This window comes from Lissotriton vulgaris, chromosome 4_1 (genome assembly GCF_964263255.1).
Source record: "Lissotriton vulgaris chromosome 4_1, aLisVul1.2, whole genome shotgun sequence".
In the NCBI taxonomy this organism is placed as follows: domain Eukaryota; kingdom Metazoa; phylum Chordata; class Amphibia; order Caudata; family Salamandridae; genus Lissotriton; species Lissotriton vulgaris.
In genome coordinates, this window is record NC_141691.1 from 1,072,687,448 (window position 1) to 1,072,714,080 (window position 26,633).

At 45.1% G+C, this 26,633-nt stretch overlaps 1 protein-coding gene across 1 annotated transcript in view; it reads right to left on the reverse strand.

Moving 5' to 3' along the window:
* DNAH5 (dynein axonemal heavy chain 5) overlaps positions 1–26,633 on the reverse strand; it is a 5,605,957-nt gene that overhangs the window by 1,430,612 nt on the left and 4,148,712 nt on the right. The window contains exon 46 of the mRNA XM_086967405.1: positions 13,915–14,057. Within this exon, the coding sequence (XP_086823531.1) occupies positions 13,915–14,057 (143 nt within the window). The remainder of the gene's footprint in view (positions 1–13,914; positions 14,058–26,633) is intronic.

A 26,633-nucleotide genomic window follows, 5' to 3' on the forward strand; every position in this document is an offset into this window, starting at 1 on the left:
CCAAGCCCGGGGCCCGCGGACATGGCACCCTCCACATCATGCAGCCCGCTCCGCAGACCACCAGGTCTCACATTTGATTCTGGGTCTTGATTTTGCCATGGCAGAAGACATACCAGTGCACCCCACATCATCGCTGGCTGCACACCCGCTCAGCCCTTGAGGTGCCATTAACTCTGTGATCCGGGATGCAATGCCACGTGGCGGTAGGCCAGCGCAGCCTGCTGGCTCTGGTCTACACTGCGGTCCAGCAAGGCACACAAATCCTGAGCAGTCCGGACCACCGAGGCGAGGCATCATCGCAGGCTGCACACCTGCTCACCACTTAAGGTGCACCCAAAGTCACCATCCCGTGGCAATGTGCCTGTGCGGGACACAATGTATCCGGTGCCACCAAGTCTGTGCCCCCAAAGTCATGGACCCTGCATGACTGGGTATCGTGTTGCGGACACCATCATGTCACCTCCGGTCCTGGGGAATGTGATGTTGCAGGGCCCGAGGCCCTCATGCCTACATTAACACCAGATGGATGCACCCAGATAGTGGAAATGGTGTCGAGCAAGTGCGCCCGGCCCTTTTTATTGGCAGGGTCACATGTCCTGTGACGCCTGTGCTAGATGGGTGTGGTGTGGGTGTAAACCAGCCATGAGGAAGTGGCTGTGGCATGCTGACAACTAGACCTGTGATCAGCAGATCACTACCGTGAAGACCCAGGACATGTAGCGTTGCTGTGTTCCCCTGTGAGCGAAAGCGGAGTGGGCTGGCCTGGCGTATGAGCAAAAAACGATGGACTTAGGCCCAGATCTCTGTACTGTGGTGAATGTATGACATTGTTCTGCATTCTGTCCATCAACTGTTGTTTTTACAGCTGGCTTGGCGTATGCCAGTCCAGCGTAAGGGTTTGTAAAGGACCCCGGGGCCTTCGGCGTGGTTCCTTACTGGGCTGGACAAGGAAGTAACTCATGCGTGTGTCCCTTTTGTTGTGTCAGCGCCACCCAGACCACATTCGGCAATGTGTTACCCTGTGACCCCTGTTCTACGACATGAGCCACATGGACGTACGAGGAGTCCAGTGGGCCTACATTCATCCATACTTCCACACTTGAAAGACCATAGACATGACACATCTGTGTGATTATGAATGTTTGATGCACATTCAGTGGAATGTTGCATCTGGAGCAGTACAGGGCCATGCAAACCCCACATAACTATGTTGGCCCGTGAAGGGCCACCAGAGTCCTTCAGGTAATGACAAGACCAAAAGAAGAGGAAGAGTTCCGTCCGCAGTCAGATTGCGGTGCCATTGGCGATCAAACAGCATATGGCAGTATGTATATTGTCTCATTGTACATGTTTTCATAATGACTGCACGACTGGGTACATTGTGGCTGTTTGCGAGGAGCTGCCTATTTTATGGGGGACAGTGGACATTTTGACAACAGATGTGTGTGTGTTTATACTTGTACATTATCAACTCACATTTCCCTGCAATGCCAAATGTGATTGGCCAGTGTCTGCACCCAAGCGGCACCAGTTGTGTCCTGAATTCTGTTGTAGGTGTTTTGCGGTTTGTACAACATTGTTGTCAGTGTTGGTGTGCTCTGCATGTTATGTGTGTGTGCTGCATTTTGGGGGAGATTCTCCTGCAGCTCTGATTTTGCTGCCCCTTTCCCCTTTTATGCGGCATGCCTTTGACTTCTGTGCTTGTACAGTGCTGAGATGTAGCATACTTGGGTACATTGGTCTCTTGGTGGGAGTTCGTGGTCTGGGGCATGGTTTGTCCACAGATGTGCTATACTTCATTGTGCATGTGTGCCATTGTGCCCATCTCCCCCATCCCCCCAGTCCCTGGTGGTTAGTCACCCTGGTGCGGTTGTGTCCGGTCATGTTGAGCAGTATCCGGCCACTGTCTCCTTACTAATGACTGTGAACACCATTTCCTCCATCTCATCGAGCTCCTACTGTGGCGCAGGACTCCCACCTCCAGTCTGCATTGTTGCCTTCCGGTTGTTGGTGAGTTTCAGCTTAGTTTTGGCTTGACATCATTCCAGCGTCTCTTGACCTCTTCCATTGTCCTCTTCAGCAGTCCGACTGCATTCAACCTTGTCCACGATGGACTGCCATAGTCCATTTTGTGTTGCCAATGACACAGTGAAGGTGACAAACAGTTGTTGATGGTGTTCTACCACCTCCGTTATCAGGATCCTGTTTTCCTGCGGACTGAACTGCTTCTTCCTACTCTTCTTCTCCTCGGCCTTCCCTGACCCCGAGGTCCCAGGCTGGTCCTCCGTGGGGCTTGGGGGGTTCTGGTTCTCTTCCGTCCTTGCTCCGGTAACGTCCATTGTGCTTCGCTGTTGTTTAGTATTTGTTTGTCTGTTTTTTTTTTTACTTTTAAGGTGATTTTTCCCGCCTGACGCGAGTGCATTGCAGGCCTGTCGCTGGTTTTCGGTGATTTTTGTATCGCGATTGGCCTCATCGCAGCTTTTTTTGCGTGCGTGTTTCGCCTTTTTGCGGTGTGGCATTGACTTTAACGCAGTCATTTGACGCGTTATCTGGAGTCTATCTCATGGTACCGCCGGGTTGTGAATACTTGGTTAACACGGCGTCATTTTCCCGCGATAGACTGCGATGTTGAGTGTTGCCTTACGTTTCTTTTGAGATGATTATCACACATTCTTGAGAATATCCCCAATTGTGTTTACTCCGATAGGCAGCTAATCATGGGCAACTTTCTTGTGAAAAAGCAAGCATTAGAAATTGTAGTCCGATCAATAAAAAAGAAATAAGTAACCTTTCAGACATTTGCACAATGACAGAGTAGGGGTGCTGTGGAAATTTTCTTTGAACAACAAACTGGCAGCACTGCATAACTTTGTAGAACAAACAACGCATTAGGTATATATTTATACATTTTCTGTCCCAAGATGTCCTAAAAGCTTGGTGCTTTTCTTTCTTTTTTTTGCAATCGGGTCTAATATGAATGCTCCTACTCATGTACACATTTTCTACTGACAAATGCATGAACTGCGTCCTGGTGTGCAACTGTAAAAGGTGTCTGATCCTGTAAGTGGAGTATCCTAAGGTTGTGGGCTCGCACGTCGCTTATTTATGTATGTTACCAATTTGGCTGAGTCCATGAAGCTGACTTGTTACTGACAACAAGTTATTGGCACTCCGAAGGCGCACTGGCGAACTCGAAGTCTAAACAATGATCAATTATTTTTGCTTAATTTAGAAAAAACAATAATGTATTTTGGCCAAGGATGACTAATAGCAACTGTTTTCTGGAGACAAACACAATAAAGAGGGTAGCAATGTACAAACATTAAAGCATATTATTTGGTGAGAAACTATTGTGGACATCTGCTCTGGAAGAAATAAAGTACAACATAATTGTTCTTGCACTTTGATCTCACCCGATCCAAAATTATGTATTGTTGCTGGTTACTACTTGCTCATAGGTAAGCTCATACCTTCAAACTATAACCTGGTATAATATACGAAGCGGTGGTCTGGTTTATGAAATGTTATCATGACCTCAATAAAGAGTTGCCTTTCAAATTAGCATGGGGCTAAGCAAAGAGGGACTTGTTAACTGGCAACACCAGCTAGTGATGGTTAGTCCAAGGCCTCTGTTTGGATCTTATTAAAAAACAAGCTCAAATAAACAACTATACCTCAATTGTACCAGTGTTAGCAACATTAGGAAGCTCGATTTTTCTTATGGATGATAAGAGCAGCAAGCCCTATTTATGGGTGAATTTGCATGTGGAGTAAGCCATACCTGAATGACATGTCCATGATTTAATATTCTAGTTGTAGCACATGAAAATCAGCTTTCTAGCGTCATGATTGAGTCTATGTAACACGTTCCTCTCCAATGCACTCTCTTTCGGGAGGGGAGAGAAAACCAATAACGCATTAGCTAGGAATCTAGGGTAAATTATTTGTGTAATGTATATGAAGGATTATATGCTGTTAAGGCTGCTGAATTGAATGCAGCAAACCTTGGGGACAGACTCTGCTTCCCTTCCCGCAGCCTCAGGCCCTCTGCTCCTGGCGCCGGTCTTCCAACGCTGTCGCAGCCTTCTGACATCTCGGCATGGCCGCAGGGAGGGGGACTACACTCCCCAGGAGCCCTTGCGGCAGGAAGACGCACACGCCCATTCCGCGCCCGGAGGCGCTTAAGAGACGGGGAGATCCCCCGCGCCGCGGGACGCGCGCCGGGCTAAGCCCGGGCAAAGGGCGGGCCATCTGAGGCCGTCCGAGACGGTCGAGGCTGGGCTGGGCCGGACCCCCTTGGTTTTTTTGCAATCCAGGACTCCTTCATTGCAACAAAGTAAGACATTACAGTGCTATTTTTCAGGCAAAGATATACTGAACTCCTTTGCAGTGGACTGGAAGTGACCACTTGAACCTCGAAACTTTTACTGTTGTGGTAATTGCCATAGTCTTATTAATCAGTCAAAGCCCGGCCCAACAGTGTATTTCCTTAGTTAGACGATTTTTACTGTTAGGCCGTATTATTTGTTATCATTATCTGCTTTTCCACAAATTTCCAAATGTAATACATTCTTAAAATTGTAAATATTGAATTTTATAATTGTTTAAGTACTCACGTTGTGCAGTATGGGTAAATCTAACACCATAACTTCTCGCCCCATGACTAGGCAAAATGCGGCAACGGCCCAACCACTGCCGAGCCTAACAGCCATTGATAAAATGCTTCAAAAAACAATAGGGGTGGTGTCTATGGCTATAGAGAATACTGAAAGCCGACTCTCACCTACTCCTGCTATGCCCCCCCCCCCCCGGTCTACGGGGATCTCTCTGTAGCCACAATTAACCTCCCTGAATCTACGTCATTCCTTATGCCCTCTTTTTCTGACCTACCATGCGCTCAGATTGTGCCTAACGTGAACGTCTCGATAGAGGTTGTACCGGGTCCTTCCCCCTCGGCAGTTATAAAGGTCCATAAACCCCGTGGCAGAAGTAAGAAGTTGAAATCTGTCAAGAAATCAGCTAAGAGAGTTGCATCTACACCCAACCCTTTACAGTCTGACCCTGGCCCTCTTTTCCCTACCATAGGACCTCCCGTCTGGGCTACTCATTAACTAATCGACCTTCAGGCCCACATGGAACAGCTTATCAATTCACATTTTAAAACCCTGTCTAGCAGGATTGATAAACTAGTGACACTGATAAATAATAAAGGATTAGGTGGAATACAGCCAGCCACCTCAATGGGGAATCCTGCCACTTAAGCGGCTCCAGGCACATCAAAGTCGGCTATTAAAGGCCTAAATCCAGCCGATAACATTCGCCTTGATAACCCTACACACGATCTGGCCCCTCTACATACGCAGCAATTAATCTGTGCTTCAATTGGTCTTGGCCTAGTAAATCGACTAAATGTGCCTGCAGCCATATAGGCTCGACACTTTGTCCTCCACTCTCTATCCCAAAAACCCATGGTAAACAGCGCCCAGACTTGGGGAGGTCTCCAAATAACCCCGCTTTGAAATCATACGAAAATGGTCCCCCAAAAATTCCTCCATGCCCCCAGCTACCTCCTGAAGCATCTCTATATGTGGTGGTGCTCACAGGAGTACCCTTACTGGCCTCCGAACGAGGTGAAACATTTCCTGACCTCAAGACTAAAATCATCTTCTGGCTAAATAAACACAGACCCTTAATGGTATCTGGCCAGGGGGAGATTCTATTCGCTCGAAGAGTTAGCTGGTTAGGGACTAGACCCAAAGATATCTGTGGTGACTGTGTAATCGTAAATTTCAGGGATCCTGGAGTGGTTAAACATAAACTAGGTAATGGAGGGCCTTTCAACGCAGGTTCAATTAATACTTGCCACTTGGGGTATTTTTATTCACGGCTCTAATATTGGATAGGCCTGCACCAACCCATTTCTACCAGGGTGGACCAGAATTAGATTACAATATACCTGTGGTTAACAGATATAGCACCCTAAGCAATGTGGATTGACCACTACTTTCCCCGGGCCCTGACAGAATGGCTACGAATCTATCCAGGAGCCATGTTGAGGAGGGCTTAAGTGTCAAGGTGGGTCCCCCGGAGTTAGTCACTGGGCATAAGGTGGACAGCTTAACAATACTTCCATCACCTCAAAACATCAGCCCCATAGGAGGTGATAGGGAATTGGATACATATACACACATAGTATCCCCACCCCCCAACGTGGCCCAACCCACCGAGGAGTTCACAGCTCGAGTGGCGACTCGTAGACCACTAATCGGGTCTTGGAATGTAGCAGGGCTAGGGTCAAAGCTGTATAACCCAGAGTGGGGTGAGTTGATGGACAGTTATGACTTGTGTCTGTTCCAAGAGACCTGGCTTCGGCTGCTCCTGCTAGGTTGGGCTTTGCGACATTCTACACACTGGCGGTGCAGGGTCCCAGGGGAAGACCCTCGGGGGTCAGTGTATTTGGTTCGCTGTGCACTAGGGGTGCTCAGCTAAGGTAATAGACACCCATTGCCTGGATATTCTTTGTATTGTACTTAATTTTCGGGATGGCTTCACGCTGGCAGTGATCAATATATATTTACGCCCCTTAACACACCAGATGGGCTTATCCCCTTTAGAGGCCCTGGAGGTCCTCCTTCTCTGATTTCCCTCGTCGTATCACAAAATTATTGGTGTCGCTTTTAATTGCCATTTTGAACCGCTCTTTGGATCCCTTCTGTAACCCTGGATGAGGATGACATCTGGTTTATTCCGGAATGCATTATGTATCGGCAAAGCGTCTATCGCCTTTGGTTCTTATGATTAACAAGTTGGTTGTAACACATTAGCTTAGGGCCTGCAATGGCAGACTCCTTCCAGATGTCCTGGGCAAAAGCACCTTTAATAGACCGGGGAAAAGTACGACCATTGATTACATCTTGGTTAATATAGAATTCTGGGTCCGATTGAGAGCTTTTTCCGTCATCCCAAGGGTCGATAGTGACCACAATCTATTGTCACTAGAGTTAATCAGACCATTATTAACTTGAACCTAGTTACAGCGGCGGGTAGCAGACGCATTAGGTGGGTGGAAGGTCGCGCTGACTCCTGATAGGCTAGCTGAGATATATAATCATGTTGCATGCTCCCTAGCAGAGGTTCGCGATCTCATGAGCACCAATTGTGATCTGCCCAATCCCTTGGTTTTAGAGCGTATCCATAATAAGCTTCTTTTTACTCTAGCCGATTATTTTTATACTACCGATACCAAGAGGCCAAGGGTAAAAAAGCATGTCCACTGGTTTAATAAAAACTGTAGGGTGGCTAAAAACAACCTTATAAATGAGGTAAAAGTGGGGTCCCAGTTAAGCATTAGAAACGCCAGACAAACATATAAAAGACTGATCATGGAGGCTAGGTCCGAGTGGGAGGTTGCAAGGTGGGAAAGCATCAAAGTAGCCTTGGACAATCGAGACTGTAGGTCCTTCTGGAATTTAGTCCGAGCAGGGTCGGCAGAGGGGTCGTCTGCTATTATTCCTAACCTCAGCGAAGAGGCTTGGCTAGCCCACTTTAAGCACCTCTATTCACTCATTGGCCCTGCATCCCCAGCGGATCTAGCTGCCCAACAGAGTACACCTGAACTAGCTCCCTAGGAGGGCTCGGGTCTTGATTGCCCACCCTGCACCCTGCTCGAAAACCAGGCGGCCCTCAGAAGTTTGGCCACGGGAAAAGCACCGGGCCTAGATAGGATCCCTGGGGATCTTTACCTGAGTGAACAGAAAGTTTGGGCCACTTACAACTAGGTATATTTCAATGCCATTCTACAGGGTATGGAGATCCCCCCAACATGGCTGGGTGCAGAAACTATACCCATCCATAAAAAGGCTTCCCCTCTTGACCCGGCCAACTACCGCCTTATTAGTTAGATTGACGTCCTCCAGAAATTATTTGCCCGCATTCTATTAACAAGGTTGCAGAGTTGGATGGACGAACATCACATTTTAACCTACCTTCCAGCGGTCTTTCGCGCAAAGGTCTCTACTATCGACCAACTGTTTAGATTACAGTTGGTCTATTGGAAGACGGTCTCCATGGGGGCGGGTAGTTTGTATTTGATCTTTGTGGACCTTCGGTCCGCATTTGACCTGGTCCAGAGGGATAAGCTTTGGGCAATACTACTAGAGATGGGTGCCCCGGCCTACCTGTGCCACCTTTTAAGACGCATGCACCGAGGTACATATGTAAGGGTGGGGTATGGGAGGAATGGGGAGTTGTCGGCCCCGTTCTCGGTGGAAAAGGGAGTGAGGCAGGGGTGCGTGCTGGCCCCCACGCTCTTCTCTCTTTTCCTCAATGGGCTGATTGAACATTTATTGGGAGCGAGAGACCTAGACTCCCCAAAATTAGCATGGGGTAAGATACCAGCCCTAATGTTCGCTGATGACACCCTTTTACTATCAAAATCGCCCATGGGGATACAGCGAACATTAGAGGCATTCTGCTCCTTTTGTAGACTGAGGAACCAAGTTCATGGTCTTTAATACTAAATTATCCAATTGTCCGCACCCCCATTTGGATGGAACAGCAGTGGATCAAGTGTCTACCTTCGATTATTTGGGGGTCACACTAAATGATAGAATGGATTGGGGGTCTCACTTAGCTAAGGGTAACCTGAAGTTGGCTCAATCTTCTGGTGGTATCCTAAAGGTCTTCAACGAGACCTCTCTTAAACTGTTGGGTCCGCCCGTGGAAATCTATAAAGTTCAGGTGAGAGGGGGTGCGCTTTATGGTGCAGACCTATGGGGCCATGTCAGCGCCGCCCCTCTTTCCCTTACTGAGAATAGTTTTATCCGGCGCCTCCTGAGACTTCCCCCGAGCACCCCCCTGATCCCCTTACGGTTGGATTATGGTTTGGTACCTGTACAGGAGATTGTTTCAAATTGCCCCCTTCTGTACTGGAGACGACTTTCGTCTACCCCGGAGCTTACAAGCTATAGGGAGGACCTAGGGGATCATCTGTCCAGAAGGGGTGTGGGGAATATACCCTGGCTAAACCATATTAAGCACCTTTGCCAGGCTATTGAAATGGGGGATATGTGGTCTACCCCTGAAGAGACCTGTGCCTTGTTCACCAAGAAATCGTTGAGCTTGGTACTCAAGCGTCATCAAATGGATCTCACACTAACAAATTCCTCCATGGGTAGGCTGACCAACACCTTTCTGGATATCAAGGTCCATCCCTACTTTGAGAAATTTTTGGATGATATCCAGCCACCTCTGGCTAAGAAACTATACATCCAGTTCAGACATGGTTCATTGCCTCTCAGGGCTATAACACACAAGTGGTCAAAAGTCCCACGATCAGTGAGTTCTTGCCGGGGTGTGAGGGTAGCAGTGAGACAGATCTGCATGTTCTGCTCTTCTGCCCCTCCTATTCTAAGGCAAGAGCCAAATGGATCATTCAGTTCTGCAAGTCCAGGGGTCTTAGGGACTACAGGGAGGTATTCAGAATCCTCAAATATGACACCACCCCACTGACAGTGTAGCAACCACTAGATTCCTATTTTCTATGTGGTACTCAAGGTGTGCAAAATTAAAAAGTGGAAGCTCTGAAACTATCGAGCCTGTAGTAACACAAATATTGTAGTATATGCGGTTTCTTACAAATAAAATGCCTTGGGACTGTCCAGTGCAAGTGCTCTTTTAACCTTTAACTATTGTGTGGATATAGTATGTTTTAGGTCTCCAATGTATTATTGCTCAAATTGTTTTCACATTTTTATCTGTAAATGTGTATTTATGTCTTTTTTATGGTTTTTAACCGATAATAAAAGCTTTGACTGACTGACTGATTTTATAATTATTGATACACTAGGTATACATTTGTATGGCTTTGCTAAGTCTAGTATGAACTAGTAATATAACAAAAAGTATACTGGTTGGCTGCCATTTCCAAAAAGTATATTTCCAATTTGAAAGAGATACATTCAAATCTTTTTTGGTCATTTGATATAACCAGTAATTACCAACAAGAGAGAGAGGGCATGAGTTGACACTCCTGTACCCCAATCAATTCTTAATTAACAACAAAGGAGTGACTAAGTGGAAAAAAGTGCTATCAGAATTAGATAGTGAGGTTTGATTTTATTTCACTCTGTACTGCAAATGTGATCAATACTCACACACGTGCATGTACAAAGTGATGTCTCTCTATCTCCCTATGAATACCCAACAGGTTCTCCTCTAAGGACGAAACCTACCGGGTGTCGTGATCACCCAATGTTAAACGGGGAAAAAAAATCCTTTCTTTTTGAAGGACCCTCACTCACCACTAGTTGGTGACATGCTTTATCATTGGGTCCCCGCTGGGGTGACCGAATGTCCCCCCAGCGTGCTACAACGCCTGATTACAGGATGTGGTGAGTGTAACAGTGCCCAAATTAGAAGGTGACTATAAATGAGTGTACAAGTGTGTTAAAAAATGCAGAGGTTGTACCTTTACAAGAATCTTTAATAATGGCCAACCTGCATTGGATAAAAACAGTGTGGACGGACTACACAAGGTTCTGAGTTAAGGAACCGGAGTCCTAATAAATATCAAAAATTGGTCAACATGTTTCTGCTGCTTTGGTTGCAATTTGTACGTTTATGATTTTGAAACGAAGTACATCTTACCAACAACTAACCCCTTTGCCTCCTCCATAGGATTATGGAGGAGGTACATTGATGGCATTCTCCTACTGTGGACAGGGACTGAAGACAGTCTCTTGCAGTTCTTCAATTGGGTTAATACTCTTGACCCTTACCTGAGGTTTACCCACAATCACAGTAGACAATCGATAATCTTTCTTGATGTGGTAATCAATATAGAGGGAACCTCTCTTCTAACGGTGACCCATCACAAACCAACGGCAAAAAATAACCTTCTTGATTTCAGGAGTTTCCACCCAAGACCTCTACGGGAAAACTTGCCCTATGGCCAATTCCTTCGTCTAAGAAGAAATTGTAGTAACATCAACGACTACAAAGAACAGGCCAAGGAACTGACAGAAAAACTTAAACAAAGAGGTTACCCCCAAGGAGTCCTCAAAAAAGGCCAATCTAGGGCACGTAACCAACCCCGAGACGCCCTTCTGGAGGATAATGTGAAGACAACCACGGAAGTACCACTCACATGTGTAACCACTTACAGTACCCTTTCAGATACTGTGAAAAAATCCATCAACAAGAATTGGAGAACCATCACGAGCAACATGAGCAATTGGGAAAAACCTCTGTTCTCCTTCAAGAAAGGCAGGAGTATAAAAGATGCCCTGGTACATACAAGACCATTGCAAAGTTCAATTCCAGCAACCCCCACCAGGTCTATCACAGAAGCCTGGCATTTGCCCCCTATTACGGGCCATTTTCCATGTACAGATTGCAGCGTCTGCCATCTTACCACTCACTCTAAACAACTTAACCTGGAACCTGGTAAAGTGTGGACGCAAAAAGCCCACACAAACTGTAACTCGACAAATGTCATTTACTTGATTACATGCCCCTGCGCCAAACGCTACGTGGGGATGACCACCAGGAAAGTAAAAACACGCATTGGGGAACACCGTAGCAACATCCGATGCAAAAAAATCACTACAAAACTGAGTGAACACTACCTGCAAGCCAACCATACTCCCAATGACATGACCTGGACGTGATCGAACAGGTTAACTGTGTGAAAAACAGAGACAACATCTTGTTTGAAAAAGAACAGCGCTGGGTCTATAGACTCAACACCCATATCAATGGGTTGAACGATCAAATTCCATGGACTAGTGTCCTCAAACATTAATTCACCATAGTTCTCCATCCTGTCTCCCATGTATTGCTGTAAATATAAGAACTGAAATGGCACTGGTATTTCATCAAGGGCTGATATCAAATCCCATGGACTAATGTCCTTCACCAGAATGATCATACTGCCTCCCATTCTTGGCTGTAAATATCAGAACAAAACAGAGGGGCACTGACAGTTCACCAAGAGCAGATATAGGCATTTCCTGTTTATGAATCCTACCTCTGGTCATCACTATCCAATATGGATCCCTAAACATTAATTGAAATATTTGATTAACACCAATATTGTGAAGTCCAGAAGACCGGGTGATTCACTAAGGAATAGTTCTCTGCTTCGCAGTTTAAACACCAAGATCTGTGGCCCCACCCACGCTACTGAATCAAGCTTGCGTTCCAGTTAAGCTTGTGTTCCAAGCCTCAGTTCCATTCCAAGATGCATTCCCGGCTTGCCGACCTCTCGCGGGACTACGCGAGCAGCTGGCCAAGCCTCGCTTTAAAACCCTGGTCCCCGATTGGTCCACACAACTTGGATTCCAAGTCTCGCTTGGATCTCAGGTCCCCGATTGGCCCACGCTCAAGCCACCGCTCCCTTAACGCCAAGCTTGCCCTTCGCTCAGGATCCACGAGATCCAGCGAGGGTGCAGCTAGGTGCCGAGCGGGTGCTGAGCGTTGCGGGCGTAAGAAACCTTACTATGGGACACCTTTTATCAGATAAGTTGTGTGAATGGGATCATGTTAGTTCCTAAAACCTCCTCTGTGTGTATTTGTTTTTCTTCCCTTTATGAATAGGGTGTGCCATTGTCGCTCCCACCCCCCTCCTGAGTTCTATGGGGCGTGGTTCTATCTTTTTTCAAGTGAGGATAATTTCCTTTATTACGTACATAGTGTTGTGTGCCTGATCAATTTATATGCCACGGCCAGCAGTGTTACGGCGCGTTGCACCGAAACCCTGCTTCAACGTTTTTTCACCTCGGGTACCATTCCCTGACACCCCGCTATAGGTAGCTTTGTATATACCTAGCCTACCACACGGATAGACTTAAACACAATAAATCTCCTTTCACTCTGCTGTTGTTGTACCTTTCACACACTACAGACCGCGCTGAATACATTTCTTCAGCGCTAGTTGAGGCCCTTCCACCCCGGATTATGGCACTACCTCAGCTACGCATCTCATGCATACCGGCCACCGCCTTTGATAGGTATGCAAGCACGTGTCATGCCACAAAGTCACTCTTTATGGCCACTGTATATGATGATAAACCATTGATTTTATGTCTTTGTGTCTATGTATTCGTTTGTCTGTTTGTCACCTTACTTTTCACAGACTCCTAGGTTCCTCGCAAAAGAGGTAAAACCCCAAACTTATGAGTTTGTTTTTCTTTTCTTTCTTTGCACCATTTTACACATAGTGCTATTTTTAACTTTCACGACCATTGGCAGGGCGGGCCTTAGCGCGCCCCTCCTGTCATTGGGACACTCGCTTACCGGTCCTGATGAAAGCCCAGTAAAATAACACATAGAACGGGCAGAAACATGTTGACCTCCTTCCTAGGGTAACACCAGTATATTGTAATTGGCTAGTTTCCCTACACATAATCAGTTTTTACTCATGTCAGGTTGACCAACCAATAAAAGTTTTTTTGGTACAACCCCTGACATTTTTAACCCTATTATAATTTTCCACTCTTCATCCTCACACAAAAAACCTGCTTCGCAGTCTCCTGGCGTCGCAGCACACCGGGGAGGTACTCGATCTCTCCCGGTGGACCCGATGATGAAGCATGTCACCACTAGGGTGAGTGAGGGTTTCCTGAAAAAGCATTGTATTTTTTCATGAAATTGGTCCTACTATCTGACCACTTACAACTGGCCTCAGACTTCACGTGCGACAACCACTTCTTTGTAGATCCTTCCTCTATGGACACTCTTTCTTTGATTACTTCAGAGTGAAATAAAATCAGACCTCACTATCTAATTCTGATAGCACATTTGATATAACCATCATCTACCAACTGTCCCTGATTAAATGCTTGTATTCTATTGAAATATCGGTTAAGATTAAACCAGCTGGTCTAGGATTATGTGAAAGAAATGGCTACATACCTTTCCTTGCTTAGAAATAGTATGGATAAGGAAGTCTGTTCGAACATTGTCAACATTTGGTACAAGGATGGAACCATATTCTGGAGCACTCTCAGTGGGATATACGTACTCCTCCACACAAGAGCTCCAATGCATCCATTTACCTGTAAGGATTACATTTAAACAATAAGTACAATTTTATTTTAGGTTTTGCTAGCATCTAAGAAACAAGTGGATTTGCTAAATGAAATCAAATCACACAATAACATGGTGAGTAAATTTAATTGGTCCTTGTAATCACCATAATCCGATTGCAAGTCATACATGTACGGGAACACAGTAATGCTCCATAAAGCATATTAGGATAGAGAAGATGCTTCAAAACTAACCAAGCTATTTTCTGGATTCTTTACACCAAAAATCTCATATACAACGCTTACTGTACACATCCACACATGAATCAGTTAAAATGCAAAATGTGACATTTATGTAAGTTGCCAGCATTCCTAAATTATCCGCACACATTATGAGCGTTGACCATGAATGGGATTTGAGCTATTCAATATATTTAACAAACTCAGAGGATTCAGAAAGATACTGGAAACAAAGCCAATGAATTCTTAAAAATTAACTAAACCTGGATAGCACTAGTAAAATTGACAAAATCGATAAAACAGTACATTGCTCTTGAATGGGAGGAAGAACAAACAAGTTACTTACCTTTGGTAACTCCTTATCTGGTAGAGACTTTATCTAGGCACAGATTTGTTACCCTTGAATATTCCCCAGTTGTCGGACTGGAGGCGGAAGATATTTTGGGAGCAGTACCCCTACGTGCCGATAGGTGACTCTGTGTTCATTGTCGGAGTCGTCTGCTCCAGAAGTGACGTTGCAGTACCTATACAGGTGCCACCCAAGTGTGCTGACATCAGTTTCTTTTCACGACTTTCTATGCCAGATGAGCGGAGCCATGTAGAACATCAACTAACTCAAAACTAGGGCCCTGAAAGGAGTCGGCCCTGTTCCTTGAAATCCATTCGCAGAGCGAGGAGAATAGTTGGGCCACTAAGGAATCTGCAGCTAGATATAGTCTCCACCACATAAGGCGGTACCGAAGGTAAGTAACTTGTTCATCTGATTCAGACTTCTAGGCACAGATTCCTTACTTTTTCATACATACCCAAGCAATACCATCCCCGGGGGAGAGTATGCAAACTAATTCCAAACGAGAATGTCCTACAGGACTGAATGGGCAAAGTTCCCATGCCTGTGGACCAGACTGTCCAGACAGTAATGTTTGGTGAACTTGTACAAGGAAGCCCACATTGCTGCCTGACAGATATCCAGGACCAGAACTCCATGTGCTAATGCAGTGGTCACAGCTATTGCTCTAGTGAAATGAGCAAACAAATCTGTAGAAGGTTGCTTCTTGTCCTGTGCATAGCAGATTTTGATGGGGTACGACCCAATTGGAGATGGTCTGCTTCTGCCTCTCCTGCCCTTTCGTCACATCAACATACCCCACAGAAGAGTGTGTCGTATACTTTAAACTCTTGCGCGAGGTCAAGGTAAAAGGACAATGCTTGTTTTGAGTCCCTCCTCTTCTTTAGAAGGATGTGCAGGAGCATAAAAGGTAGGCAAGGTGATAGATTGGCCTACATGAAATGGGTTGACCACTTTTGGTAGAAAGGAGGCCCTTGTCCGAAGAACCAGTTAGTCAGGATGGACAGAGGTAAGAAGGTTTAGATAATAAGGCCTGCTGCTCACTCACTCAATGGGCAGATGTAGTTGCCACAAGGAAGGCTGTTCTCAGTATGAGAAACCTGAGGAGACGATTGTGGAGAGGCTTGAAATGAGCACACGTTAAAAAAGTCGGAACTAAATTAAGGTTCAACTGAGGCATAATAAATGGTGAAGGAGGAAAGAGATGAATAAGACCTTTGAGAAATCTATCTACAATAGGGGATTTGAACAAAGAAGGCTGGTCAGGCAACCTGAAGAAGGCAGAAATGGCAGATAGATAGCTCTTAACAGTGCCCAGAGCAGAGCCCTTCTGGGCAAGGGAAAGAATGAAATGTCCGGCTTCAGAAAGAGGAGCAGAAAGGGGATCAATATTTTTTTCTGCACACCATGCCACATTTTATTCCAATGGCAGATGTATACAGTCTTGGTGAAGGGACGCCTTGCTGCCTAGACAACGTTACATACTTCGGGAAGAAGGCGGAAAGCTGTCAACTGTCGCCACTCCATTTCCACACAATAAGGCAGTAAGTGGACAGGTTTGGGGTTGGAGAACCCTCCCCTGCTGCTGCTGCGACAGAAGATCTTCCTGAAGGATCGATGACCATGCTCAGTAGTGTGGGATACACGACTCTCCGTGCCCAGTCTGGAGCCACAAAGATGACTTGGGCCCAGTTGTTCCTGATCTTTTTGAGAACTATGGGCAGTAGTGGTATAGGTGAAAAGGAGTGTAGGAGGCCAGAACTCAATTTGAGACGAAAAGCTTCTGACGAGAGCTGCCTTGGAAACTCCAGGGTGCAAAACTGCTGACATTAAGTGTTTTCAGTAGAGGCAAACAGATCTAACCAAGGCTCTCCCCACTGCCGAAAGAGACGCTGCTCCATCACAGGATGGAGACACCATTCTTGATCAACTAGACATCTTTGGCGGAGTTTGTCTGCTGGCGTTCAGAAAGCCAGCCAGGTTGAACCACCAGGGACAGGCCCTGCTGTTCCAATCACATTCAGAGGTGCAGGGCCTCTTCACAAAGGGTCTACAACCCCACTCTGCCCTGTTTGTTGAAGGACCACAAAGCTGTGGTGTTGTCCGTGAACACCTGCACCAGCCTGCCCTTGATGGAGGACAAAAAAGCTTTCAATGCTAGTCTGATCACACCAAGCTCCAGCATATTGATGTGGAGTCTCGATTCTGCCAGAGACCAGAGTTCTCCGATCTTCATCTGTCCCAGTTGCAGCACCTCTGTTAAAAGGTTACTCTTGAGTGCCGCTGATGGTAACTGAGGGTCGAGGACCTCCGTCACCCTCCACCCCACCATTGCATAGAAAGCTCCCTCCTCTGTAGCAACGGTAAGGGGAGAAATCAGACCAGCATTTGGTGATGTATCCAGGCCACTGGCCTTACCCAATTCCTCAAACCAGTCTACATTTTGTCCTTCCTGATGGGGCTGGTTTTCTAAAGAGTCCAGCAACCCCTCTGAGTCTTCCCCAAGGCCCAGTCTAAAAGGGTAGGGCTCAGGCTCTGATCTAGGAGGCAAGGCTTAGGTCGGAGCCAGGTATGCCACTGCTGAGCGTCGGAATCAGGATTGGCGCCTGGGAAGGTTGAGATGGTGTGACCAGCGATGGTCCGGATCCATTAATAGATCCATGGGGACCATCTGAGGCCGGGGCCAGTGCCGCAGGTGAGGAACCAGATGAGGTCCCCTCTGGCCTGCAGAGCCCGGAGGTGCGTCAGAGGGGTTGGACCACACAAATATGAGGCGCATGGCCTCATAGATCTCCTTCAGTTGGGCAGGGGTCACTTCTCGAGAGTCGGGAGGATTTGGAGTTGGTCCAAGTCCAGATTCCGAAGGTCAAGACCTAGAATGACGATGCTCCCTCAGTGCATCGGCCAACAGAGCAGGAGAAGTGGAAGTACGCTTCAACGTAATCTTTTTCCTTGTGCTTCAACTTACTCGAATGCCCAGAGGACTTTGAATGGGATGATGAAGACTTTGGGCTTCGCGACCAGTCCTGGAACCTTCCCCTCGACAGGGACCTCGACTTGCGCAGATTTGAATTCTGGGCCGCTATGAGCTTTAGGGACTGCGTTCTCAAAGTCTTCAGGTGCATGGACTGGCAATTGGAGCACAACTTTGACTCATGGGTGCGCTCCAAATACCACAGACAGATGAGGTGCAGGACTTTCACCGACATCAGCCAGTGACAGGCTCTGCAGGGCTTAAATCCCGTCTCATGCAATTACATCCTCAAAACACCAGGGAAAAAAAACGTAAAAAACTGCCAACAATACAGCGTAACAATTCAGTCAAAATCTGACTGAGGGGTAGCTCTTTTCTCAGAACAGCGCTGGCTGGTGGAAAAAGAAAAGAACTGATGTCAGCGCACTTTGGTGGTGCTTATAAGGTACCAAGACGTCACATCCGGCACAGACGATGGACGTGGAGCTGATCAACAACACTTACCTGGCGCAGGGGTACTGGTCACGAAAAATCTTCCAGTTCCAGTCTGACCCCTGGGGAAAATTCAAAGGTAAGGAATCTGCAGCTAGAAGTCTCTATCAAATAAATAAAAGTTATTTAAGACATCAATATACCTCTCACAATATAGCTATGTAATGGGTCTTAGGCATTAATTTATCCAAAGTATTCTTGACATTCTTATAGAATGCATGCGCGCACAACTGCACTCACCTACTCTTGATATAGTCTCAATTCAATGTTCAATAGAACCACAGCAGATCTTCTTTGACTAAGGTGCTGGACGAAGAAGTAATGGGGAAAAGAAAATCGACCCAGGTAGAAGAGTCAGTTAAATGGTAACAGAAGAACAATGTTATGGTATGATGACCTTTTTCTTATTGTAGGAACTTCACAATATATAGATGTCCGAAGTGCAGGAAACACTGTTAAAGTCTAGAGGGTACATTAACCAGATTGACTATCATGTTTCACGTCCAGAAGAATCATCTTGAAGTCATTAAATCAGGTTGAGATAGGAATTCTAATATTGCTTGACTTGTATAGAGCTGAAAACAGCCTTGACAATCCAGCTCTAAGCCAACTACTGGAAGATGCCTAAGGCTCTCAGAACTGGTCAAAGCATGGTCTTTCTTGCAAACTGAAACACTTATATGGTTTATTAGAGATTTGAATTTGATTGGTCAGTCAGCCAGAGACATTTTCATGGGGTACCACAAGGTTCTTGCCTGTTTGTGGTGACCTCTGTCAGGCCACATATTTGATTAATCTAAAACTCGAGAAAGAAAACAAATCTATGTTTCAGCTGTGTAGTGGCTGCTGCCTGGTTCTCCTGAAAGAAACTCTGCTGTACAACAGGCTATTCATGGGTCAAATATCAGTCAAGGATCTGTGCTCTCTAAAGTGAAATCTATGGTAGTTTTTTTTAGGTTAAGCTTAGGCAGCACATGTGTTGTCTCTTTGAGACATGCTGTATTCACTCTGCAGGCTTACAGCCTGCCCATAGGCCTGCTATTTGTTGTCTCCATTGTCACTCTGCTAGTTTTTCTTTCTATTTGTTTATGGCATGCCTTTGTCATGCCTCCTTTAGTGTGATCCCTCCTGAGAGCAGGGATCAAGTACACTATCACTTCACTAGTTACCATTATAGCATATGTTTAATGAACTAGTTATTTCTTTTGCCTAGGCTCGTGTTTTAGGATTGTTGTGTGTATGGCTTTCCAAAACATGTATAGGAAAGACCAACACAGTACAGATCATTCATACATGGTTGACAAATCCAAAACAATTAGCAAAGGGTTACCATCAAATTGACTCAATGATCAGTCCCATCATATGGCCAAACCCCGTTGCAAATCAGGCTAGTCCCCTGATCATTGGGACTTCAAGCGCCGCACCATTAGTTGCTGGTCAAGGATTTGGTCCACCCATACAAACAGACCAACAATGATGGCTGATCTTTGATGGTAAAGTGAGAAACCGTGCAACAGAAAAAATAGTGACTTTAAAATAGGATGGAGTGTCCTCCATTTCTAATTTTATTCTACGGACGAACCACACCTCCTAATTAAAAACATAGAACAGTGCAAAAAAAGGACAGTCAACAAATATCTGTCTAATAACGGGCCAACATGTTTCTGCCTAGCGGGTATTTTATCCCATGGCATTCGTCAGGGCCTCTGTTCTTACAATAGTTGCACTAAGTAGTGATGAAACAAAAGAAACACCACCACCACCAAAGTGAAATAGTAGGATGTAAAAGGGTTGAGTACGATACAACCTGTACCAACCAATGACATTAACCCTCCATGTCAGATAGGAAATACAAAATCTATGGAGGAAAATGCATAGTCATTATAAACTTACTATGTCAATCACCTATACAATGTGTTTCACCAAAAACAGTTTCAAAGAAAATATTGTATTTATGCTCACCCTTCATGGTAGGGAAATGGACCTCACCTCACCTGGACCTTGCTCAGGTTCTACGAGGCCCCGCACTACATAAATATAAGAGGTAAAACAGAAGTAGAGCACCCATAGAGCATAATTACACAGTCTATTTCAGTGCCCAACATTCCTGTCCATTAGATCCCCTTACATCTAGGGACCAACATGTGAGGAGACTCTAGTAACTGAACTATGTGTGCCCAGCCCCTTGGACTCCCAGGTCTACCTTCCAACACAAATATATCCTCCTAGAGGATAATTATCTATTCATAGTGGGACTACTACTGAGTTGCAGACTCTAACAACAACATTCTTTCTGGCTGTGTTATCCATACTGAGCTTCCTGTGGCTTCTCATACAATGAATCAGCTATAGACTCACCTATCCGTCGGTACCTCAAAGCTCACATCTGAGTCTTGGGGGAGGCACCGACCTGTAGATGGTCTCTCCTTAAATAATTAACTCGGGGTTGGTTGGTATTGTAACCCTCCGCCTCACTTGTCAGAATAGCAACAATAAATGGCAGTTCTTTACTCTCAAGAGCGATTATTTTGCCATCCCCAGTGCTTATCTCTGCTGAATTGGTAGCAAATAACCAGAAATCATTATTATTAACCCCGTTTGTTGTAAAGTTAAAAGCGCACTACTTTACACTCAAAATCTCGTGGGAATTCGCGCTCTAAACTACAGCATGAGGTCATCAGCCCCATTTTGGTAGTTTGTTAGGTGATATTATAGAGTGATGATCGAGGGTCTATTACAGCTTCCGGTCGTTCAACCAGCTCCGATCGATGTCAGTGATCCAATCAACGTGACCAATAGTGCGATGCACTCGGCATTTGCTCTGGGTGTGTCGCGCAACCACTCGCATTAGGGACAGCGCTTTCCCAAATGCAAGGGACTTTGTCTCATGTCAAGATCTCGCGAGATCTCTTATACTCTGAACTACACAATGACCTCATGTCGGCCATTGTGGTAGTTTAATTATAAATGACGCTTCTAGCAATGTTTAGCAACCCAGCTCTGTGGCTCACAGTCTTACAAATACGGTATTTGAACCCATAGGTTTCAGGCATTGCTAAATATTTACATCCATAGTACAAATGCCCACTCAATATGTATCCCCACAGCAAAGGGCACCAAATAAAGAGAGGGGCATCCTCTTGTAAAACCTGGTGATACAGAATCCACTATTCCTGTGGTACATCACCTTTTTAATGTAGAATGTCATGATAATGAGGTCACTAATAATCATGATGGTATATGATACTGTATCTCTTCACTTAGGTCCTCACTACGGTAATGAACCTAAAGCCACACCGCATTGATCTATGACATCTCTAATAGGTGGTAAAATGTATGTCTAAGTACATAGGAAGCGGGGGCTTATTCTGAGGTCATGTTAGAGTACACTGATCCCTCAAATGGATCCCTATAACAGAGTCCAGGGAATATCGTCGTTCAATCTGATGGTATTGGTCTGGAGCTTATAAATCCATTTTTGTTCCTTTAAGAAAAGGTAACTTGATACATCACTTATATGTCCAGGTATAAAAGGCTTCTCGAGGACTGTCCATTGGAAGTCAGTCTCATTGTGTTGTTTCTCCAAGAAGTGTCATGCGAGTTTTGTGTGGGACTACTTGCAGCGAAAAGAGCTCTTGTGCTCTAACATTCTCGTGCGGACTTTTCGGGTTGTCATACCCACATATCTAGTAGAGCAGCTGCATGTCAACATATAGATTAAGTTATTGCTGTTGCAGTTGCTAAAAGTGCACTGCACCCATGGTCTATTGGTACCAATGTCTATCTCACTTGTATGTTTTGTCTGGGGGCAAACAGAACAAGTGCTGCATGGGTGGTGCCCCACCACCGGAGGGAGATTCCACAGGGTATCGCCAATTTTCTTCATGATTTCTTTCGGGCGTGTGTGCACAAGCCGGTCCCGAATGTTGCTGGCCCGTTTAAAAGCAAATAGGGGCTGCGCTATCTTGTCCTTACTATGATTGAGAATGCGCCAGTGTCGCCTCACGATTTTTTGAATACTGTTGCTCCTAGTATTAAAAGTACTCACAAAAGTGAGTCTTTCTAACAGTGGTTTTGGAGTAGGAGGTTCAAGGAGGGCTTCTCTGTTGTTATTCATTGCTCTTTTCCTTGACCTCTTGATCAATGAACTGGGATACTGTCTTTCCTTCAGTTGTGTGCACAGGTTACTGGCATGTGCTTCAAAGTCCTCCTTTTTCAAGCAGTTCCTTCGAACTCGAAGGAACTGCCCATAGGGTAGATTTTGGCGTAGGGACTTAGGATGATAGCTCTCGTAGAGGAGCAGAGAATTGCGCGCCATGGGTTTCCTATAAAGCTCACTCTGCAGGCCTGCAGGTGTGGCATAGATAGACAAATCCAAAAAGGCAATCCTCTCTTTATGCGCCTCCATGGTGAATTTGAGATACTGGTTCTGACTGTTAAGCCACAGGAACTGCTCGAAAAAGGAGGACTTTTAGAAATAGGAGGACACTCCATCCTATTTTAAAGTCACTATTTTTTCTCTTGCACGGTTTCTCACTTTACCATCAAAGATCAGCCATCATTGTTGGTCTGTTTGTATGGGTGGACGAAATCCTTGACCAGCAACTAATGGTGCGGCGCTTGAAGTCCCAATGATCAGGGGACTAGCCTGATTTGCACTGGGGTTTGGCCATATGATAGGACTGATCATTGAGTCAATTTGATGGTAACCCTTTGCAAATTGTTTTGGATTTGTCAACCATGTATGAATGATCTGTACCGTGTTGGTCTTTCCTATACATATAGTGTTCACGTTGTTTTGAGATAAGCTGTCTTGATGTGACTTATCCACCCTGAGATTCTGTTAACTCGGATTGACAGTGCAGCCACATAACTAAGCTGGTAGACCCCCCTGTTTTTTGTGTTATACATATGTAAGTAGCTGGGGATAATAATCAGGTAGGGGTCTTTAAATTAAATAACGGTTTGGTTGTTGATTTTTTCCAAAACATGCTCAGCCAACGGCTTTAAATCATATCCTTATCTTGGTTCTTCCCCAGTCCCCCAATTAACCTCCTCCCAGTCTCCCAGTCTCACTTGGTCCTGGCTGCTTTTCCTGTGCTTTTCCCACTGTTGCAGCCTGTGGAAATTGCATTTTGGGGATTGGTGTGGTGCTATTGCATCGAACACACATTGCGGAGAAGGGCACGATGATCAGCATCCATCCAATGCTGTAAATTTGTCATGGAAGTATATTGTATGCCACGCTCATGTGGAAAACACTATTCCACAGTTTGTCATGTTCTGGTTAGTGACATCAAGTACGCATAACCCTTCTGGCGCCAACAGCCTCATAGAAAAGTGAAGCCAAATGTATGGCAAACACATCTAGCTCCCCATACCAGCTATGATATCTTTATTGGCAAGGAACTGCCCTGTAAAGCATGCAAGGTGTAAGAAAATTGCTTCTCTTTCTCAGATAATTAAATTATCTATTTAGAGTTGTGCAGAATGCTACCTCGCCCCTTCTGGCGAATTTGACTCTGACCTATGCACATGCTCAGTGTGCTCTCGCTAGCATTGTGTTGCCGGCAATGTTTCATGATCTAGGCACGCACAGAAGAAAGTTATGTTCGACAGCAGGCAGGGTGCATCATGAAGAATCAGTTTGTTTGTCCCAGGTGTTCGTACAAATGATATCAAGCCATATCCTGCTGCTGTTTTAGTCTTCAACATTTGAGCATATAGTTGCAGACCACCAAAGGAGAGAAGCTATATTCAAGATCACAGGAGTATGTTTTCTCAGGACCAAGATGGGGTTAGACTTATAAGGGTTGGTCCAGTGAACCGAGCTTTTGCTAATGCTAACTGACCAATTTTGTAAGTGAGAACCCCTTTTTTTAGATTCAGTGCTGTCTGTTGAATTCATATCATGCTGGCCCACACTGCTACATCACCCTGATAATCTGAACGAATCCTTCGCTATGTGTTGACATGCTGCTAAAAAATTTGCTGCCGAGCCATTGCTAAAATGCTGGTAGCCTTCTCTTTACTTGAGCTAAAAATGCATGTGTTCAACTCCCAGTGTACGGCTGTCATATGTGTCATATTAATGTCGGGAGGAATTTAGTCATTTCATGTGCTGGAGCAATAATGGCACCAAATCGCAGTGTTAAAGCCAGGCCTGAAGTTTCGGAAACCTCAGTCTGTGCGTTGTAAACATTAACTCAAATCCAACAGTTTTTGTTTTAGCTTTTTGATAAGACATGCCTGTTTTTAAAGTGATTGCAAGCTATGTCTTTCTTTAACACTAAGAACATAGTTAGAATGACCATGTGGTACCATTCTGTCATTGAATTCTGACATTTACCTTTAAATATCAGTCATGCATTGTGAGCCAGTCGACCAACATATCTCATAAATTCAATATCTAAACACATGGTGGTATCTGGCACCCTAGTGTTATCTTTCATTCTTCCAGATGTGCTGTAAATCTATATTGTATATAGTGTTGCCACCTGGTCATTCTTTCTTGCAATTCCCACCACTCTACAGCACATCATCCTCCCTCTCTCTCGCTAGTGCCTAGAAGTAATTGACTTTTGTATTGTGCAGTATAGAAAAATGTAAATTTATAATTCCAACCTGTCTAGATACAGAGATCAGTACAAATATCTGCCCCTAATCTTCAAAACCATACTTGGTGCATTTACCCGCTTGCGACCTATTTAGAGGTATGAAAGGCCACCCCACCACATGTGCTTGCCATTCGCTACCTATGCACAATATAAAAAACACCAACCACCTCCAGGTGTTTTGGTCCTTGGAACTGCATAAACACCTTACATGTGCAATTCCCTACCTGGCTTGCTTGTGTGGCACTGCAAAAGCTAATAAATCAGAACACAGTTTCTATGCCTCATTCCTGAGTAGACATCTACTGCAACCTCTGTTCCTCATACTGGCCCTCTATTTTCACACTAAAATGCGACCCCATGAATTACATAGGGAAATGTGTTTATTCAGTAACCAACCTCAATGTGTGTACACACACACACACTAACAATGAAGGGAATGTGGGGTAAAGCACTCTGGAGCTCCACACGGTGAGACTGAAGCTCAGTAAGTTCCTCACCCACAATTGCTGTTAAAGATACTGGCTGCACATACCCACATATAGGATATGCATGCAAGGGCAGGGTCTGTGGAATCCTATACCTATGGTGATGTTATAAATGTAACTCAAAGACAATACTCACAGTGAACAAGAACCACCACCTAGGTTGTCAGCTGTGCCCACGGATCCTGCCGATCAAACAGGAACACGTAAAGCAGTAACAGCAAGGAGGTAGAACTAAATACAAGCACAATAGGCAAGAAGCTAGCAAGGATGAGTACTTAACAGGAAAGGAAGGAAATCACAGGGCGCGCTTGGCAGAAAGCAAGTAACAAAGATACAAAGTAATAGAAGCAAGACAGCGGGAATAGTAAGACAGTAAACTAGGAACTGTAACCTAAGGAAATGAAAAGAAAAGCAGGGACTGGAAAATGATATTCAGAAGAGAAGGCTACAAGGGTATACTAGAATAGTATTTAATTAGGAGTCAGGAAAACAAACTAGCACAGAAGGTTGTGCAGGAGCAGGACAAGAATTGAGCAAAAGCTCAGGAGTCAAGGTAGCGCTGCAGGCAGTGCTATTTCAAGGAAACAGGAAATAGCTACAGCTCAGGAAAAGGAGTGAAGAGAGCATGCAAGCAGTGCAAGTCAGGAACGATAAACAGGTGAAGCTCAGGAACAAACAATAGCTATAGCTCAGGAACTCAGGAAACAAAGTAGGACTTAAGACAGTGCTAATTCAGGCACAAGGAACAGCTATAGTTCAGGAATCTAGGAGCAAGGATCAACTTTTGCTCAGGAATCAAGGAATATCAAAAGATCAAGAAGCAAGGATCTGTCACACTGGAACACAGCTACAAAGACCAGCCTTGGCCTGAACGGAGCATGGGCTTAAAAGGGCGCACAGTAATCACTTGCATCAGCTGTGAGCAGGCTAGCAGCAGCCAGCCACAGGTGAGCTGAATTCCTCTACCCATCCTTGGCCTGCAGGGGTGGAGACGAAGCAGAGAGCAGAGAATTCTAGGTAACAGGGTGTCAAATACAAGCAGGCTGGCTTTCACAAAACCCAGCATGGATTGGGAATGGATGGCAACATGCAAGTAGAATCCAAATGACTGAAAGTCAGTCTATACATAAAGGGAAGGGTCTGGAAGCTTATTAGAACACTGGAGAGCCCCACAATTAATGTAAGAAACAAGAACCCCCTACAATTATTTGAGATTCCTAGCGCAGGGCAATAATACATTTAAGGGTAAATCCCTAGGCAATCATGTGATCAAGAAGAATCAAAGACTCATATCCAAAGCAAACATGATGCAATGAACTCAGTGTCAACTACAACATTATTTTAAAAAAGTTCCATATTTTTATAATTCTCATGTTAAAAACATTTCTAAACATGTATATAACCAACCAATGATATTGAACACAATATGTGAGAAGACAACACTAATAT